This window comes from Habropoda laboriosa, unplaced genomic scaffold, assembly GCF_001263275.1.
Source record: "Habropoda laboriosa isolate 0110345459 unplaced genomic scaffold, ASM126327v1 scaffold65, whole genome shotgun sequence".
Lineage (NCBI taxonomy): Eukaryota > Metazoa > Arthropoda > Insecta > Hymenoptera > Apidae > Habropoda > Habropoda laboriosa.
In genome coordinates, this window is record NW_017100254.1 from 3856711 (window position 1) to 3875631 (window position 18921).

General features: G+C 39.7%; 1 protein-coding gene across 1 annotated transcript in view; it reads right to left on the minus strand.

Annotated features, from left to right (window-relative positions):
- Positions 1-18921, minus strand: part of LOC108572339 (division abnormally delayed protein) — a 69159-nt gene that overhangs the window by 948 nt on the left and 49290 nt on the right. Inside the window, exons 6-7 of the mRNA XM_017934559.1 lie at positions 3865-4009; positions 134-338 (exon numbers count right to left, since the gene is read on the minus strand). Coding sequence (XP_017790048.1) covers positions 134-338; positions 3865-4009 — 350 coding nt within the window. The remainder of the gene's footprint in view (positions 1-133; positions 339-3864; positions 4010-18921) is intronic.

Sequence of the window (18921 nt, forward strand, 5' to 3'; positions counted from 1 at the left end):
TGCAACTGATTGCTACTAAAAAATGGAATACCGGTTACGATTCTAATCAATATTCGATCGTCCGACTAGACAATTCGCACGAAACTGCAGAATTACTTGAAGTGAAACTTGAAACTGTAAACGAAGGATGTACCTGGCGTAGTAGGACCCATTCCAGACCCAGATGCCTCCTCGTCGTCGCGATCGTAGCCGCGTACATCTTCGTCATCGTTGTCAATGTCATCTCCCTTGCCTTTCTTCCTCCATATTGACCTGTCGCCGCTTCCCGAGCCATCCAGAGCCTCGTCGGCGAGCAACGTTCCGCTGTCGGGCGCAGAAGCTAGCTGTGACTGCAAAATCTGCGAGAAAACAGCAGTAAACACTTGGTTAATTAAACATTTCCACGTCTGCAAGTGTATCTGTCGTCGGTCCATTTAAAACAGGAGACACTTTGTGCGATAATACCGCGAAAATTGACACATGCAATACGAATTAACACCGTCCAATTGAACTGGAAGGGAACTACTTGCCACTTTGCAAATTAAGGGAATAAATTACGACATATTATTACAGGAGATATTATTAAGCAAGCCTGAGAGGTTAATTAGCGCTTTAGGGACTCAGCTGTTCGATGGTAACTGACGTATCCTAATCTCGTTCTGGAAACCAACACGGATGGCTATGTGTAACGACTACCTTAGCGGTTTCTGGGTTAACAGGCTAGGTTTTCCGTAATTAAGATCGGTTTGTACGTCGCCGCATTATTTACTCAGCTGTTCACTCACAGACGATCCCACGGGGAATGTAGATAGATGTACATATATTCGTGATAATTAATTTTTCCATGCACAATGATAATTTTTCAACGCGATCCTTCTGCAAACATTCGTTATTGTCCAATTATCGAAACGAAACGAAAGCAAAACAACTACGGTATAGTAATTAATTCCTCCATTTTCTAGCTGTTCTAATTACTTTCAATTTAATTGAAACGTACAACTCTATTCGCGCTCGGTTCTTGATCGTTACATAATGTTGATAATAATTGTAGAAAGTTCTGGGTGAGTTAAATTGTTTAATTACAGTCCGGTCAAGGTGCAACCGCGACGCAAGTTTGTCCCCGTATGCATTTAGGTTTAGCAACAATGTAATATGCAACGTATGCGAATTGTATGTAGATCGCAACTGGATAAATGTTTATTTTGCCGGAGAAAAAAAAAAGGAAGGGGAGAGAGCGAGAGAAGAATACGGTGTCCAAGTACGCAACGTTGTCGCGTGGATTCGCTTATAAATCATTCATGAGTTCGCACATTGTTATACGTATCGTTCTCCGCTTCCTTCTTCAGCCCCCATACGATTTCAAATTGCTTTACATAACCGCCATGTATTCGTATAGTTGACAACGGTGTGCAAGTGTCGTACACTTGCCAGACTGATTTCTAGACGTGCCAATTATACATGAGCTACTAATTAATTCCGCCTGTACTCTCACTTTCATTCGTTAACCTAATAATATCGCGTACGTTTGTAACGCTCGCGGGTCTTTTCTATTTCGCTTAACTCTTTAGGGCGCAGGATTTTGTGACGAAAAGGACCCTGGATGCACAAGATTTTGTGGCGAAAAGGACTCTGGATGCACAAGATTTTGTGACAAAGAGGACTCTGGATTCACAGAAATTTCATGACAAAAAAGGACTCTGGACGCACAGAAATTTTATTTAAAAAATAACAACAAAGTAAGTCATTTATAAACGGTGAATTATGGTATAAAATGACTAAAATTTAAAAAAAGAAATGTTTAGATATTTGATTATTAGGGACATAAATATTCCCAACATGAAACTTGTGAACGTAAGTTAAGTTAGTTAAATTAAGTTGAAATTTAAAAAAAAAGCTTGGATATTTAATTATTAAGGACATATATAAAAAAAAGTGAACATTGTTCAGTTTCGTTATCTCAATATTTCAAGACAGAATGAAAAATACTCCACGGTGCATGAGTAATTAAAAAAGTGAGACACTTTTTATCCCACTGGTCACAAAATTATTTAAACCAACCGAATTTCTACGAATGAATCAGAGTTACTCGTTCGAACAGAACGTAAAAAAAAAAAAAACAGCATAATATTACAATGAAAATGAGGAATAAATCGATGAAATTATTATTCCGTTAAAATTCTCCAGGTCTCTCCGGTCGGACACAAAATTTTCTATTCAATCGAGTCGATCGTGACGCAATCACAGCAGAGAATTGACGTTGGCATTCTCGATTTTCTACATATCAGATACCTGCCGGTCGCACCTGTTCACCAATCACAAACAATCGGCACCGGCTCGTGGAACCAATCTCGCATATACGAGCCTTCTAATCGGATCTTTCACACTCCCTCCTTCTCTCGACGACTTCCACGCGCCCAGTCACGCTATGCTAATCTCGTGAAGGAACAATAATGCTGCAAACGGGGATCTGAATGATTAAAGTGACAAAACCTAACGCTTTATTTTCGCTGATTCTGAATTAACGAGGGAACGTCTCGAATTGATGAAACTTCGGTATATTGTAGTTTTCGAAAAAATATTCGACGCGTATCTTTTTTTGTCGATAATCGTTCATAGTGAAGGGGTGAAAATCGCCATAAAAGTTGGAAGGTAGTAAGTATATTTGGTCTAATATCTCGAAAACTATTAGAGACAGAGGAATAGTGCAAATTGACGAATCTTGTATTTTTTGAGCAACAAATTTGAAAAATAAAAATAAAAATAATAATAAATAATTTTGACCAAATATTTTTTTTATCGTCATTTTTCAGGGCGATTTTCAACCCTTCAATGTGCACGATTGCCGATTTGAAAAAATACGCGTCGAATATTTTTTTTCAGGACTTTTTGAGGATTTTCACTGAAATCGGTGATTATCACTTGTAAGTATACTTTCTCCCTAATTTTTCATTGAAAAATTCAATTTTCCGTACCTCTCGACATCGGCAACGTATCAGAAGTCGATTATAAAGTAAAGTACACAAGGTTACGAAATCTGTAAGTAATGTTAGCTTAAACTACTCTGAGAAGCGCACTCGGACAGCAACGCTTGACGTTGTCTGTGCAGCCCGGAAGGTACATTTGGATTGCGAAGGATTAAACACTGGTATCCGCATTTGCTTAAAGCGATTTTCCCGTTTAACTAATAATCACGAACGAGATTACACCCGGAGCTAAAGTGCAGAGAAATACCGTTTCGTTCGTAATTACAACCGCCAGACAACTATTGTATTATGCGGTTCGTGCAGAGGCGGGTTCAAGAAGAATTAAGAAAGTTGCTTCACAGGTCTCGAGACAAATTAACGCATTGTCCATTGTGTTTTTCACGTTGCAAATTCTACGCTTTGCGTTTTAAACAACGCTCTCTGTACACGTTGGACGGCGTTTTAATTGCCGCACACGTTGCAAATCATTAGGAAATTGGACGAAATTCGTTTAATTTTGAAAAATCGATTTTAGTAAGTAAAAATTGCTCTGCACTAATTTAGAAATTTTCCTATCGAATTTTTCTAGGATCTCATTTGAAGATTTAAAAATCGATAATTCCTCGGTAGATATAATTAGTGACGGTACTTTCGTAGATCTGTTGTTATCAGAAATTCGCTGGATTTAAAAACAGAAATTTTAGAAAATGAAAACACCTTTCTTCCAATTTCAAAATTTATCCAGGAACTCACTCGAACGTTTAAAATTCGACAATTCCTACGTAAACAAGCTGCTCTGCATTAATGACTCTCTCAGCGCGGGTCAAAAATCGGTACACAAACCATAGGCAGAATTCAATCGGAAACACAGTCGGACCAAGGCTGTAGCCGAGGAACGAATTACGGCTGAACATGAACTCACCTGATTAATGTGCCTCAATTGGTCAATGAGCACGCTGGTGTTCGTGTTGCCGTAGGAAGCTGTCGTTGGTGACATTGTCGTTACGGTGAACTCAGGATTGTACCTCTGAGCGCTCAGACTCGAGTCCGCCACCGCTTTTGTGTATCTACAAGCAACGGATGAGAAAAAGAAAATACACATTAGAATACACGCGAGGTGGTTAAATGGTAAATTAGCACGATCGATCACAGTGCGCGATTGTATAAACAAATAGCAAGTGGTAGGGTATCGGTCGCGTATCATAGCGAATGAAAAAAAAAAAAACCTTTCCACTGGAGCGACAGAAATGATCGTGGCCTTTTGCATTTTAAGCGACTGCGAATTTCTGAACGACGAGACACGCCGCGTTCTCCGGAAACGTAAATCCGATTTCCGTCGAGCGACCGATGGGTAATTGGATAAATATCGAATGCCAGCCGTTTCGATATCGAACGTTGCCTTTATCTTTCCTATCCCAGCCTCTCCCCCCTTCGCTGTCCCTCGATAAATCCATCGGTTTATCCGAACGCGCCCGTTACAGATACGACACGCGAATATATTTGTTGCAATCTTAACGAGACGTTCTCAGAACGCGCGCGATTCATTGCCGCGCGTTTCTTCGAACGGGAATCGCTGTGATTTCATTTTAACGCGTTTCATTTTCTTTTCTTTCACAACGTCGTTTCTATGCGTGCTGTGTAAGTTCGCTGAATGAACGAGGGGGGTTTTTCTACGAGAGATGAAAATAAATTCTTTTTTTTTTTTTTTTTTTTTTCAAACAACGTCATCTATAAAGCGAGTTAGCAGTGGACTTCTCGCGAAAAGTAGCAGGTTGTACTTTCGTTCGCGGTAAATATTAAATTCGTCACGGCATCAGGAATAATTACACACGTAACGAGCTGTAGAATTTATTCGACCATATATCGGATACATAGTACGTATATCTGGCCTCACGGCGATTTCGAAAGTGACTCGCTGCACGTTCTGATTACCGCTGTCGCGTAAACGTGTAAGCAAGACAGCGCGTTAATACGGTACACGCGGTGAAAAATATTTTTCGTTTGAACATTATTGATTCGCGAGAACACCGTTGTTTGTATGTTTTTTTTTTTTCGAGAATGTTGGTAGAAATTACACAGCAGGGATTAGTTTTCTTTTGGTGTTAGATATATTGTAGAAGGTACGTTTTTAAGTAACTCGAGTTTTGAATTTCGCGGTTATATTTTTTGGTTCTTGAGATAAGCGATTTTGAAAAATTATAAAAATAATAGTCTTAGAAAAAGAAATTTAGTCTTTGTGAACCTTAACCTTGAACTATTTTAAAGATTTTTGCTGTAAAATAAACGCATTGGTCCTTTTTCGAAGAAATTCTAACCTAACCTAACTTAAACCCATTTTCCATTTTTACTCAGAATTAGGTTAGAGTTAGAGTTTGAGGTTAGATATTTTTACAATATATGTTAAAAGAGAAATGATCCGTGTTGTGTGAATTTTCATCAACTTTTACCTTTCTTTTTTCATTCAGATCGTTCGCATCCTGAACTTCTCAAATCGAACTCAAAGACATTTTATACAGAGAAGACGTTTCAACACCGAGGTAAAGCATTAAGAGTAATTAATGTAGAGAAACGATTGAATTATACGCATGACTTCGTTTATTAAATTAATAACGTATCAGACAAAACGAATGTCGCGAGTATTGATTGAATGTTCCCGCGTAAAATGACGTTCGAATACGCTTCACGGCTAAGCTGTAATTCTGCTAATATCGTTACATATACCGTGAAAACCTCGGGTATCGCAATCAGTCGAATGACACAAAATCCAACCTATGTATTCTATATTTTCCATGTTTACGTGGAAAATCGATTCATTCGCAGTGTAAGTAGCCTTTTAATAACGTGATTTCAATGCACGTTCGTTGCACACTTAATTAACAGCTACGCAAATACGAAGGTGTAATTAAATTAAGGAAATTTATACCCATTCCGACCGATAATTCCCGAATATACGCGTTCCAATTGGTCGAATAAATTTTATTTACAACCTAAGTGTGTGCTGGCGGTCGGATTGGACGGAAAAAGGAAAAACACGAAAGAAAAAAAAGAAAAAATTCACTCGGTGCATGTTTCCTTTGCAAACTACGAAAGTATTATCGAATAAGGCTAACTTCAACGTAATAACGACAGGGTAGTACGAAGAGGAAAAGCGAAAGATTTTTTCTTTTTTTTTTTTTTTTTGCAATAAGGCAGTTCACAGAGTTCGGACGAAGCAAACGAAGCTCCGGGCGATCATTCGCTGGCCTGCGCGCGGCTATGTACTTATGCATGGAAATGGGGGTTAATAATGCGGCAGAACCGCGAATAATAGCACGATAATAATTGCGCCAAAGGTGGAACAGCCGTTTAGCGCGTTAAGAAAATTGCTCGAATTACAAGGAACTCATTACGGAGAATCGACGATACGACACGTGCGCAAAATTGACCTCGCAATTTCTTTTAATAAACGTTACTGTTTTTTGCAGAAAAAAATCACTCGTACTTAAAAGTTCGTAGAGAAATATTTTCATGAAAATTCAAGAAAGTTCTATAATGGTCTTATCGAAAAGAAAAAATAGGAAAAATTTGTTTTTCGTCAAATTTAAAGATTTAGTGGAAGCATCGATCTGAATTATAAAATTCTACACGAACTTACGGAATGAAAGAAATCACTGATGTGCATTAGGTCATCTCATATGTTCGTGTCGAAAGTGAAAAGTATTTTCACGAAAATCCAAGGAAATTCTACATTAAAGATTGGTTGGAAACATCGATCTAAATTCCAAAAATCTAAACCGAACTTATGGGGACGACCTTACAGATTACGAAAGATGAAAACGATCGTTTCACCGCGGTCCAATGTATATTTCGCGATATTTTTCCAAAAGTATCCCCGGGAGAAACGTTTAAGCCGATAAAGTGCGCTCCCTTCTTTTTTTTTCCTTCGTTTCTCATTTCCACAGTTCGCTTCCTGCGAACGCTTTATCAGCGGCAGCGTTGTTTAAAAACTAACGGCGAGAGATTAATTAACCGTGAAACGCTTTAAAGTTGCAGGTTGCCAAGTAACAAGTCACAATTCACGGGGTATTCGGGTTTAAGCATCTGGAAAAGTAGAAACTCTGCAGCATTCGCGGTATCTCGTCTCTGCCTAGCGTTTGATATCCCCTCGGTTGCTTTTCTATTGCTCGTGGAGAAGCGCGAGGAAAGAATTATCTGCGAAGGAGATAGTAGAGGAGGAGCCAGCCCCATTCTATTTGCGTTAGCTATTCTCGGATCATCACTTTTGAAGCGCGCACTCTCACAGAAGGTATCGTGTTGCCATTCATTAGCTCGCCACCATGTTATACACATCAAGGGCGATATATACCTACTCTCGCGAGTTCGTGTGCGTGCTCCTTTTTAACCCTTTCGCCGAGCATTACCTTTCGTGCCGCAGGTATTTTCACCGTTATTCTTCTATGATACCTCAATTTTTCGGAATATCTTACATTCGATAGACTAATTTTTTAGGGTTTCGATGTGATTCCAAATTCGACAAATTTTACCATTAACGAGAGTATTTTTTGCGTAATATATCTCTAGTGAAGGCTTTTGGTTTGCCAATTTTTCGGAAAATTTTCTATTCGGCTTAATCCCAAATTTGGCAAACTCTATCACAAACGAGATTATTTTTTATACAATATTCCTCTAGTAAAGGCTTTTTGTTTGTCAAATTTTCGGAAAATTTTCTAGTGCTCGACAATTCCAAATTTTGCAAATTCTACCACAGACAAGATTATCCACAGCAAACTACGTAAAAACTCCCAGAAAACAAAATTAGCACTTATATCCTTTTATTCCTCGAGAATCTATCAGGACGAAATCGATAATCCTAAGTTGCTCCCAAAATCCATAAAAAGAGAATTGTTAGTAAACTGAGAAGTACGTAGTTTGAAAGTTTTTAACGGCAGTGTACATGTGTATCCCCGGGCTAAACAGTTTGCTTAAGCGAAACAGCGAAAGGGTTAATGTCACGAGCTTCGATCTCTTCTTTCCTCTTCCTACTCCCCCCCCACTTTGTACCTTTCAGCCTGGCTGCCGTATAATCGTACTGGTTCAACACCCAGCTCGTTGTCCCTTTTGTTCTTCCGCTTGATTTTTCTCCACTTTCTCCTTCTCTTTCTCCGCTCCTCTGTTCGCCCCGGCTGCCGGTATATACGCGGGCGAAGAAAGCTCTTGGCGACACTTTGATCGATCGCTTTCGCGGTCTCGAACCCGTTCCCTAGCGCGCTCCGCGCGTGCAAATTAATATCAAATTGGCAGATGATCGATCACGTTTTTCGCGCCAATAGAACGAAACATTTCATTAACCCCGCGCGCGCGCCTCATTAGCGTTCGCGGTTAGTTACTTGCCTGCTAGGGTACGTGTAATGCACGTGTATTCATTACCTTATCAATTACAACCTAACCTTTCAAATTGTCAATCTTTCGCGAGAATGTTGGCAGACTTAGATTTTACGGAATTTACAGGAATCTTACACAGTTTTTGTGATACACTCGTAACTTTTACTTGTATGTGTAATACTTCGAAACGGATGAAAAGGAAAAGATGACGTGGAGAGAGTAAAGAAAAGGAAAAGATGACGCGAAGAAAGTAAAGAAAGGGAGGAGATGGCGCGATTCAAATATACCGAAGAAATTAAAATGCCATACGCGGTAAATTTAAAAATATAGCTTCTGACACGTTTAGGACTTTGCGATGGCAAAATAGATCGAATAGAGAGTGTGATCCAACGACGAATCACCATGATTTCAAATTACATACTGAAGTATTAATTGAGGAATTTTCTGAAAAAATGGCGCATAGAAGAAAATAGTGAATTGAATAAATTGCATTAAAAGTTTTAGTTTAATCTGCAGATGAACTGCACACGGTTCGACGAAAAGTGCCGCTCTAGCGGAATATTGGAGGGAAGATTTCTAAACATACTGCAGTCCGTTAGAAAGGACCCACAGATCTATAGATCTCTCCTCAATTACAATACAATCTTCAATCATAAGAAATGCTGAGCGTTTCCTGAATTTCCCTGCTGTTCTGAACATGCTGACAAAAGTGACAAATGACACTGTATCGTTCTACAAGATCTAAATAACGTTGCAGCAACTACCCAGGAGGACTATTGGACACTTAATATCGAACATCGAAGAAATGATACAGGGTAGCGTATCAACGGAGAAACATTTTGCGTAAGCATCGCGCTGCAGCTGCACTTCTTCAGGCTTCTCAATGCCAGCCATTCACACGCCAGCCTTCCCTATCCTATATTTCTTCCCCGCTTTGCTTACATCCGTCTTATTTCGTGCTTCTTCCTGCTCGTACTTCATTTCGTACTTTGCAACACGTTCACACTGTACCCTGTCCCTATTTCATTCCGCTTTTTAATTCAGTTCCCACCAATCTTTCCTTTTCTTTTCTATCTCTCCTCGACTCTGTTCCCTAATTTTCGGATGCACACTGTTCGCCAAAAAAATTGCAACTTAAAATGAAATCAGAGAAATCTGAAATTTACGTGTATTTCTTGGGATATTGAAAGGAAGAAATGATCAAAATTTGGTTAAAACAGGTCACTTTTTCACGGGAATAGCGCGAGAAATATATGTGGCTTGCAGATTTGAGCAACCTCGATTTCTAGGTGTTGCAATTTTTTTGGCGAGCGGCGTAGGCAGCGACAAAAGCCAAAGGGGATTTTGCAGATTATTCATAATTTTTCGTGACAACGCTTCCCTCTAGAAAATACTATAAATAATTCAACTTACGAATAATTTCAAGAGTTCACTGAATTCGTCTTCAGCTGACGAGTAAAGCACCCATCAATTCTTTCCTCTACCTCAATTAGAAACAGAGATGCGCCGATTTGCAATTTCCCCAAATTTCCCAACGAACTTTCCTCAACCACCGAACGCAACAAAGACCCCTGCGAAATGATGATTTGAATGCACGTTAGGAGAAAATCGGCGATATTCAGTAGGAAAAAGGTAGAGAAGAGCTTCGGCTCTCGCTAATCAATTTTTTTCTTCTCGTCATTACTGGGCCGGACGACGAGATTGCATCGACGGTGAATTATGCTCGTTAACGAGCGAAAGAGCACGGGACGACGACGACGTGCTCGATGCTGCCAGCGAATCGAATCGAATCGAATGGAGAACCGAAGAGAAATTGAGGGAGGCCGGAGAAAAAGAGGCAAAGCTCAGAGTGACTGGATGGGGTTGGCCGTGGAGGAGGAGGGTGGAGAGAACTGGAATTGACACGAGAAGGGAAAAGGAAAATAGGAAAGCACGGAGACAAAGGGGTAGGCGAATACTTTCCGAACCCGGAACACCGTGCATGACAGCAGGCTGACGACGAGAGACGTGCACGGATTGCGTTTAATGCGGCAACGGGAGATTCCTAAGGATCCTTCAAATATGCCAAGATTGACTTAATTAGCGAGTAGAGGCATAGTTCTCGACTCGTATGGCTGGAATAATAAGGAAATGCGAACGCTTCACGGTCGATTACTTTTTTTTGTCAAACGACAACGGCCGATCGTTAGAGCTGCTATAAAGCACTTCTGCAATCAGTCACTGACATATTTCACTTCAACGAGCAACGATATATCTGCCAAATCTTCAATATTTCGACTTGCCTTTCTGTCATTTTTATAGCAGTTTTGTAGGTTTTCGTATAGTTTCGAACAATTTTTAGTTTCTCATTAAACAGACTAATTTTAACCCTTTCGCTGCGACAGAGAATGTTTAACCCTTTCGTTACTATTGGCGCCTATAGGCGGTTCGAAAATTTTCTCGCACTGCAGTGTTGGACTCAAGTGACCAAAAGAAAAATAGATCGTTATCGTACAAAGCTTAGAAAACAGAAACAAGACACAAAACACAAACCATAACTTTAGAGGGAATACGTAAGAAAAGAAAACTAAGGAAAAATGAAAAGACAGAGGAACAAAGCGGGGATGAGTAAAAACTCAAGCACCGCAAAGGTATGAGAAATAACGACGTACGATCTAGCGTTGGAGTCTTCTTTCACCTTAATTTAATACTTAATTTAATAAACCGAATTTTAAGACGATACGACCAACATAACAAATTTTGCAGTGGTTAAAATTTTACAATCGGTCACCCATGTTACCCATTCAAATCTGCCGTAGCGAAAGGGTTAATCACTGCCGCAAAATCGGCCGTATCGTTTCAAAATTTGCCGTATTAAATTAACGTATAATTGTGCAAAGGATTAAATTAAGGTGAAAACGAGCAAAGGATAAAATTAAGGTGCAAGTGTACCTAAAAGTCTTCAACAGTTTCGAAAACGCCTCAGGGTTAAACGTATTGTAATTTATTCCTCGTGGAATTCGCCACTTTAACGACTCGCATTTACAGGAAGTAAAAATAAAATAACCCGTGTGGTAGTTTCACTATTGATTTTCAATTACACACCGAAGAAATTGAATTTGCCCGCGAACGGAGTTTGCCCTGCAATTCTTTCGGCCAAGTTAAATACTCGGAGTTTATCATCCGTTAAAATCATGCGGACAGCCCTGCCATAATACGGGGAATGTTGTCACAATACGTTCGAGTATTACGCTTGAACGAGATTAATGTTCCTTACGTGGCCCCTCGAGAGAGGCTGCTCTCGGAGTCGTGTTCAGTCGCGCAAGGTATGCTCGAAACGATATGAATTTAATCGACGTGGAAAAAGGACGGCTGCCGTGCTTTCCACGGAAATATTTCGCAACCGGGAAACTGGCTAAGTTCGTGTGAATGAAAGTCAATTAAACACAATCGTGGAAGTTTTGTTAATTGAAGAGCAATTGCGCGAAACGGAAAACACTGTGCGTGCGAAAAGTCAAATTTTTCTGGAGGGAGAATAAGTTAGCTGATGTTAAATTGCTTATAAATTTGACTCATTTTTGGTGCTAAATGTGACCAAGATTATAACAACCCAAATGCATCGCGAAATTTTTACTCTTTTTTTCGTTACTCAATGATTTTGAAATCTCGATCGAAGGGAAGATAGCTTCGAATACGAGAAATTTGAACTCAATTGAATTGGAAATTGAGTGTTTTCTATAAAGGCGATGTTGGACGTACCAGTGATGTCATATTTGAACACTATTTGTAACATTTTTTGATAAAAATTACTTTTTCATTTTCTACAAGTACTCTTCCATTGTGAAATGCGCGCCACGAAACGCCTTAATTGTTATTATACACGTTAATTCAGCTAATTTGTACTTTCCTTTTATCGCAGACAACGTTTAAATTGTCGAATAATATTCTTCGAACCGATCTCTACTACCATTCCTTGTTTTTATATTTCAAATTAGTTTAATACCCGCTATGTTTATTAAATTACATCGGTTTATCGATGTACGTATTCCTTACATTTAAATAAGTAGCTGCTTATCCATTGTCTCATTCATATATTCAAATGTTGTTTTCCATCATTTCTGTATAATATTTCCCATTCAGATAAAAACGATAATATTTCCTCTGCCTGTTGCATAATTCACGATTCTCTACTTGTTTCCAAATAAAAACGAGGATAGCCAGGAATTTCGGAGAGAAGTTAATCCATGAAATTTCATCGAATCATTTCTATTTCCTTACTTTAACTACCGTACCAAGTGGAAGAAAAAAAACCACTTCGCATATCATCTATCCTTTGTTACTTCGAAACTTTCTATCGAAACAACGTAGCCCGCAAGATCGATATTTAATTGACGATCGAGAATGCGTTTCTCGAAAAAAATCGACGAAAGTCGAGTGCAAACTGCATTCATAATGGCATTGAAATTCACCATGGTGTATCTCTGCCCGCACAGCCTGCGAGCTACTCGGAGGAACTTTGACAAAGCCCTCTTTAAATCTGCATGCTATTTATCGCCAACTTCAATACACTTTGTCACGTACTTAGCTACTAGATGCTAGTTTTATCTTCTTATTTGGATGAACAACTCTTATCAAACTTGTTTCCCTTCTCAAGGGGAGTACCGAGCGAATAATTGGTTTATCGAGACACAAAGGGAGTGTTCTTCAATGTTTAATTTCGTTCAAACTTCACGGAACTTCCTTCATCCGTGACTTCTTCCGCGGTGCGATTCTCTCTTTTCTTCTCTGTCTCTCGAAATAAGTCAATAACAGAGATGACGTTCGGCTATTTTGGAAGAGTAGCTTCTGCTTCAGGCCACACCTCGATTAACCCAGAAAAACTGCACTTGGCCTGGCAAAATTTGCATTCAAAGTTCCGTGGCAAAAGCCACAGAAACGAACGTTGGCTTCATTCGAGACAGTACGAGGAAGTCGGATCTTTCTTCAGCGTGGGCAGCCTTCAATCACTGAGATGAAAGGCATCGGCCGTTACATTTGCAACGATTGCAAAAGGATCGCCGGTGGGATTAGGATGCACGATGAAAGGCTAAATCTTGCTAATGTGTTATACTAGATGGACGAATCGAATTCACGTTCGTGCAAAAGGTAGCTGCGCGGATATCAGGCCGCACTCTTTCTAATGTAACAGGAATTTACATTTTGGGGGAGAGTTTTCGGGTTAGCCCGCTGCCGTTCATTTCGATATGGAATTAACAGTTGCAGGTGGAAAGTGACCGAAGTTTGACCAACATTTGGTCTTTCTTTTGTAACTATCTTAATGTTGACGTTGAAATTAATTTTTCTACGGAGAAAGAGTCTCTGATTATTTATCTAAAAATCTGTCTCGACGGAATTTATGGAAAAAATTACAGTGAATTTCGAATTTACGAAGAAGTGTGAAAAATGATGGTTTAGAAGAAGTAGAAAAGTTAGACTCCCTGTTTCTCAAATATTAAGATTGCCTGATACAAATGTTTCTTTTTACGGGGAAAATTAATGCCACAGAACTATATTCTTACAAATCACAAGTGAGAAATGAATACTTTGCAATTTAGAAATTAAGTATCAATGAAAAGACACTGAAACAATTTCACAAATCGCAAAAATGGAAGTCAATGTGTCACTCGCTAATAACAAATGAGTGACCATAATTTGCAGCATTTACTTAACAAAACAAGTCAACGGTCCGACTTTGGTCACTTTTCTCTATTGTTTTCCAGGTAATTTTATTGAAAAGAATATGATATTGCCACGAACCTTCGTGCATTATCGCATACATTTTTAAGTGAATTATGAAATCCTATAAAATAAAATTGCCAATAAGATGTTATTTATAGTTCACGTATGAAAAGTTCCATCAATTTTATCATCCTTTTCAAAAAGTACCTGCACTTTCCAGTAAGCAGTCTCTCCTAGCCAGATACTTGTTCGATGAATATTCATAACGATCCCAGCGGCAGAGTTCTCGAATCGGCGAAGAATTGCAGAAGGAGATACATGGAGAGTATTTAATAAACGCTGCTACAGTCACAGCCCGGTCTCTTCAACCGGCAAAAAGCTAAATTGCACGAGGCAACTTAAAAAAAAAAAAGAAAAAAAGGAACCACCGGTACACGTTTCAACTTCCTTTACGCACGTATCGTGAAATTCCAATCAGAGGCATTAACGAGCCGATACGGGCAACTGGTTTCGAATTTACTCGATCATGTACCTTATCAGGCCTTGTGTGTACAGTGATGCATGCATTACATTAATAACCTTTTTCGAAACGGACCAATCAATAAGAGCATTGAGTTTCCGACGTTCCGAACAAAGTTCCTTCTTTTTAACGCGCTTTCGTAGTTATTCACCGGTGGGAATGCGACTCGACGACGCGAAATAATCGTGGGAACACCGTAATCCTTTTGTTTAACGTTCAACATAGCCTATCGCACAGCGGAGGACGTCGACTTTTCACGTGACACACTGTCGACGCTGTCACAACAGTGTTTCGCGTACAATAGGCCATCTGATGTCTTCTCTATCTGTGATAATACGAGAAATGTTTTTTATGTAATTTATATTCGATTTAGGGGTGTGTTTTACGTGAAAAATCCTGTAGTGAAAGTGTTCAGTGTTTTTGGTCCATTTGAAGGGGAATCCCAATCGATGATGAGCACTAATTTGTGTGAAAGTTTGTTAGTGTTTTCTGTGGACACTGTGAAGTGGATTCTTTGGAAATTTTGAGGGTAGTTTTTTGTACTTGTGGACTGAAGAAAGAACGATTAGGGAGCAAAAATGAAAGTTTAAGTGAAAGTGCAGCATAGGGGTTGTTTCATTCATCTGAGACAGAAAAATGGAAGAAAATTCTGTTCCTTAGGAAATTGCGCAGACAGCAAACCTCAGTTCAAGAAAATAACTGCAAAATTGCCAAATAACGGCAGTTTGAACAAAAAATCTCGATCTTCGCCGTAATTCTTCACTTCATCGTGCGATTAAACACGTTAACTCAAACAAGTTTCGTTATTTTTTGTAATTTTCCCTCTGAAGGAGACATTTATGTAAATGTCTGCAAAGGTGGAAAGAAATCGTTTAAATATTTTTCGAGTTAAACTGCTTTCGAAAAAAAAAGAAACGCGTACAAAATTTCCATATCTCCGTTAATTCTTCGAATTCCGATCTAAAACTTCTCCGAAACTATTCTCCAAACACAAAACTATCAATTAATCCCCTCCTCCAAAAATCGATTCTAATTACCCTCCCTTAAAAACGTTTCCCGCCATTTGGCCGTTCGCGCAGCCAATCGAACACGCGAACGTCACTTTCGATACACCAGCGAAGATAAAAAAATCCCCAGGAATAAGAACCCGAATTCCTTTCCGTCATAATTAACGGCACACCGCGTAATTAACTGCTCGTCTTCGATCCCTACGACCTATGCTCGGCGTCCTCTAATTGTAAGAGAAGAATCCTGGCGAATGAAAGCCCCGTGGTATACCGTCTACCCTACGGTCTAGGGTCTACAGGGGGCGGGAAAGAGGGAAGGAAGGAAGGTGGAGGGAATGTAGGAACGAAGGTAGAGGCAGAGGCAGGCAGGCAGTCTCTCAGAGAGAGAAATCGGAGAAAAAAGAGGCAAAAGGGTGAAAAGAGGAAGAGAGACGAGGAGAGAAAGAATGGCGGTGCGAATGAAGAGACACGAACGAACGAACAAAGGGAGAAGAGAGAGAGAGAGAGAGGGGGGGGGGGGGAAGTAGGTAGGAGAAACTGAAAGAAGGAAAGCGAAAAAAAAATGCAGAGCAGGAGGAGAGAAGAGAGTGGATGGAAGAAGAAAGAAAGGTGAAAAACACTGTGTGAAGGCAGCTTACGCCCGCGGGATTATTAATCAACGAGCCAGGCTAGGCGGCGGTTCTTTAAGCCACCGTCACACCGAAACCAGCCAGCAACACGGCTATGATTATTATTACTCTTTCTACCTCTCACGATCCTCCGTTTCTCTCTCTTCTTCTTCCTTTTTTCTCTTTATTCTTCCCCGCCGAGCCAATCATCCAGTGACTTGCACGAAATTAGCTCTGCAACGCGATCGATAAGGAATGCGTCTTAACCACCGATCCGAGGAGCTATATCCGTATTTTGTTTGAATACTAATCGATACCCTACGCCCACTTCGGAGTGGAGACCAGAAATGCGCTCTGTTACCAAATTACCGTGACTCGTTCGGCTATGAAGCCACGTCGTCTTGATATTTAACTGTTGTAAAGTGGACGTTGATTTTAGAACGTATTTGGAAGTGAGTAGAGAGAGAGAGAGAGAGATTTGTTCAACTTTTTCACATTTTCCAGGGGAATCTATCCATTATCCGCGGCTGTCGACATTCTTTTACATTAATTTACGTGGAAAATATTTTTACGCTAGAAACATAGTAGTGGAAACACGCGTGCAGCACGTTCGTTTTCACAGGGAGGAAGCGGCGTGTACGGGAAAAAAAATTATCTCCTGCCCTATTTCAAAGTTACCCCCGCGTTATTTATTTGCCGAAATGCATGTCCGTGAAATATTGTTCGGGAAATGCTGATAAAACGCATCTCGTCTGCTGTATTCCTCCAGCTGTGCCGTTTACACTCAGGTGTACACTTGGAATTTTTTATAGTGTTATCTGGTGTGCATTTATTTTCTGGAAAATTATGGAAGGCAACATCGTGTTTCGAATTTGATAGATGTAAATTTGGGGAAAAAGCTTCTATTGTATCCCTAATTTGATAAAAAAGACAGTGGAACTCAAGTCCTTTTAAATTACACATCAACTCACTTTAAAATTCTCAACGGAACACGCTTTCATCAGCGAATACAAAGCTTTAGAGGAAAAAATTCGAGTAAATCAAGGTCTCAGCTAAATCCCCAATTTGACAGAGTTAAAAAATACAGAGAATAAAAAGAAAAGCACAGTCTACCTCAAGTATTCCCAGATTACACATCAACTCACTTCAAAATTCTCAAGAAATCGTGCTTTTATCAGCGAACCCGAGGCTCTCTAAAAAAAAAAGTCCGAGGAAATTAAAGTCTTAGCTTTTAACAAACACGTTCATCCGCGCTCTCGAAAAGTATTCGATAAGAGGAAAATCAGCAGTCTATTCATCGGGGAACTCGAAAAAAAATTTCAACGCGTAAAGAATTAGCGGCGCATTCATTGAAAAGGGCTCAGGCGGCGCGGCCAGTGCACGGAAGTAGAGTCGTTTCTCGAGAAGTTTTCCCAATGAATTTCCACGAAAATGCAAAATCTGATCGCGCGTGCCGTCTCTTGTCTTCGAAGCCGCTGTATCACCGTTATCTCTGTGAAATATCGAACAGTTTCGATCCATAGGCAACGACCAGCTCTCGCACAGGTGAGAGGAATTATTCAGAGAAAAGGAAATTCACGAATTCTTTCGTTACTCCGGTCGTTCTCGTTCGTAACCAGTTAAATCGCGCTTTGTAATTATCATCCGGCACGAATTGCGCCGGATAAAACTTAGTCACGAGAGGTTGTGCATAAATCATCGGAAGCACCGAACGAGATAATGCACCCAGGCATTACGTATTCGTAAGGTTGTTCGCCAAGGTGCGAAGGAAAAAGCGAGTTATAAATGTTTCACGTGTCGATGACTAATGAAGATTCACGCGTGTTCCGTGAGATTCGGTACTTTCCGTGTGTTGCGGAAGCAGACGTTTTCAGGCGGTCGTATAAATTAGTGGAACAGCCTGAGCAATTAAGTTTGAAGATGTAAGTGTGCGATTATCTTTTGCTGTGGTTTTATGCGCTTGATAATTTCAATCTAGCCATTGAATTAGGGTAAAATTTCGTTTTAATTCTTGGATTCGTCGTGTTGCTACTTGGAAAAATTTCGAATCGTGTCAACCGTAATTAGGTAACTATCTACAATGCCATGTGACAGTTACGTATCTGTGTATTTATATTTTACACGTCTTGTGTTGTGTTATTAATTTCTACTCTTCAATATTTTGAAAAATGTGAAATTCTAATCAGCTGCAAAGAAAAATCGGGTTGTAGAGGGTTAAATTAAATTAAATTTCAATATTTCGCTAAACTGTGCATCTTCTGTCTTACCATCTTTGTATGCCATTATTGCAAAATTTGATCTTTCCAGTGTTATTACGCTAGAGTATTTTAAAAATTGTTACTCGGAGTCGTTCTATAAATATTGCAGTCGTTTAGCAATAAACCCTATCTTCAAATAAAAAGATACAAGAAAATAGGATAGGTATTAAAAATTATTTTCCATAATTCTTCAATCATACAAAGTGTTCCATTAAATTCGAAGAAAAACTGCACCGAAGGGTTAACTACCCGAGCAATTTACGCGATATTAAGTCGGCGAAATTAAATTGCTTTTCAAGTATTTTTCAGGTTTCAGTTGCTCGTTATTTAATCATTTACGACGGCAGGGGGAGGCTGGAAAGAGGAAGAAGAGGCCAGAGAGACAATACGCGCGAGTTTCCGAGAGGAGGAGTTTAAACGGCAGCCGTCTGAATAAAGAAAATTAGGGAACGCCACCTGTTCCACTGGGAAAGCCTAGCTCTCGCCGAGCGAGAAACTAGTCCGGGAGACTCGACAAGCTGGACTGGA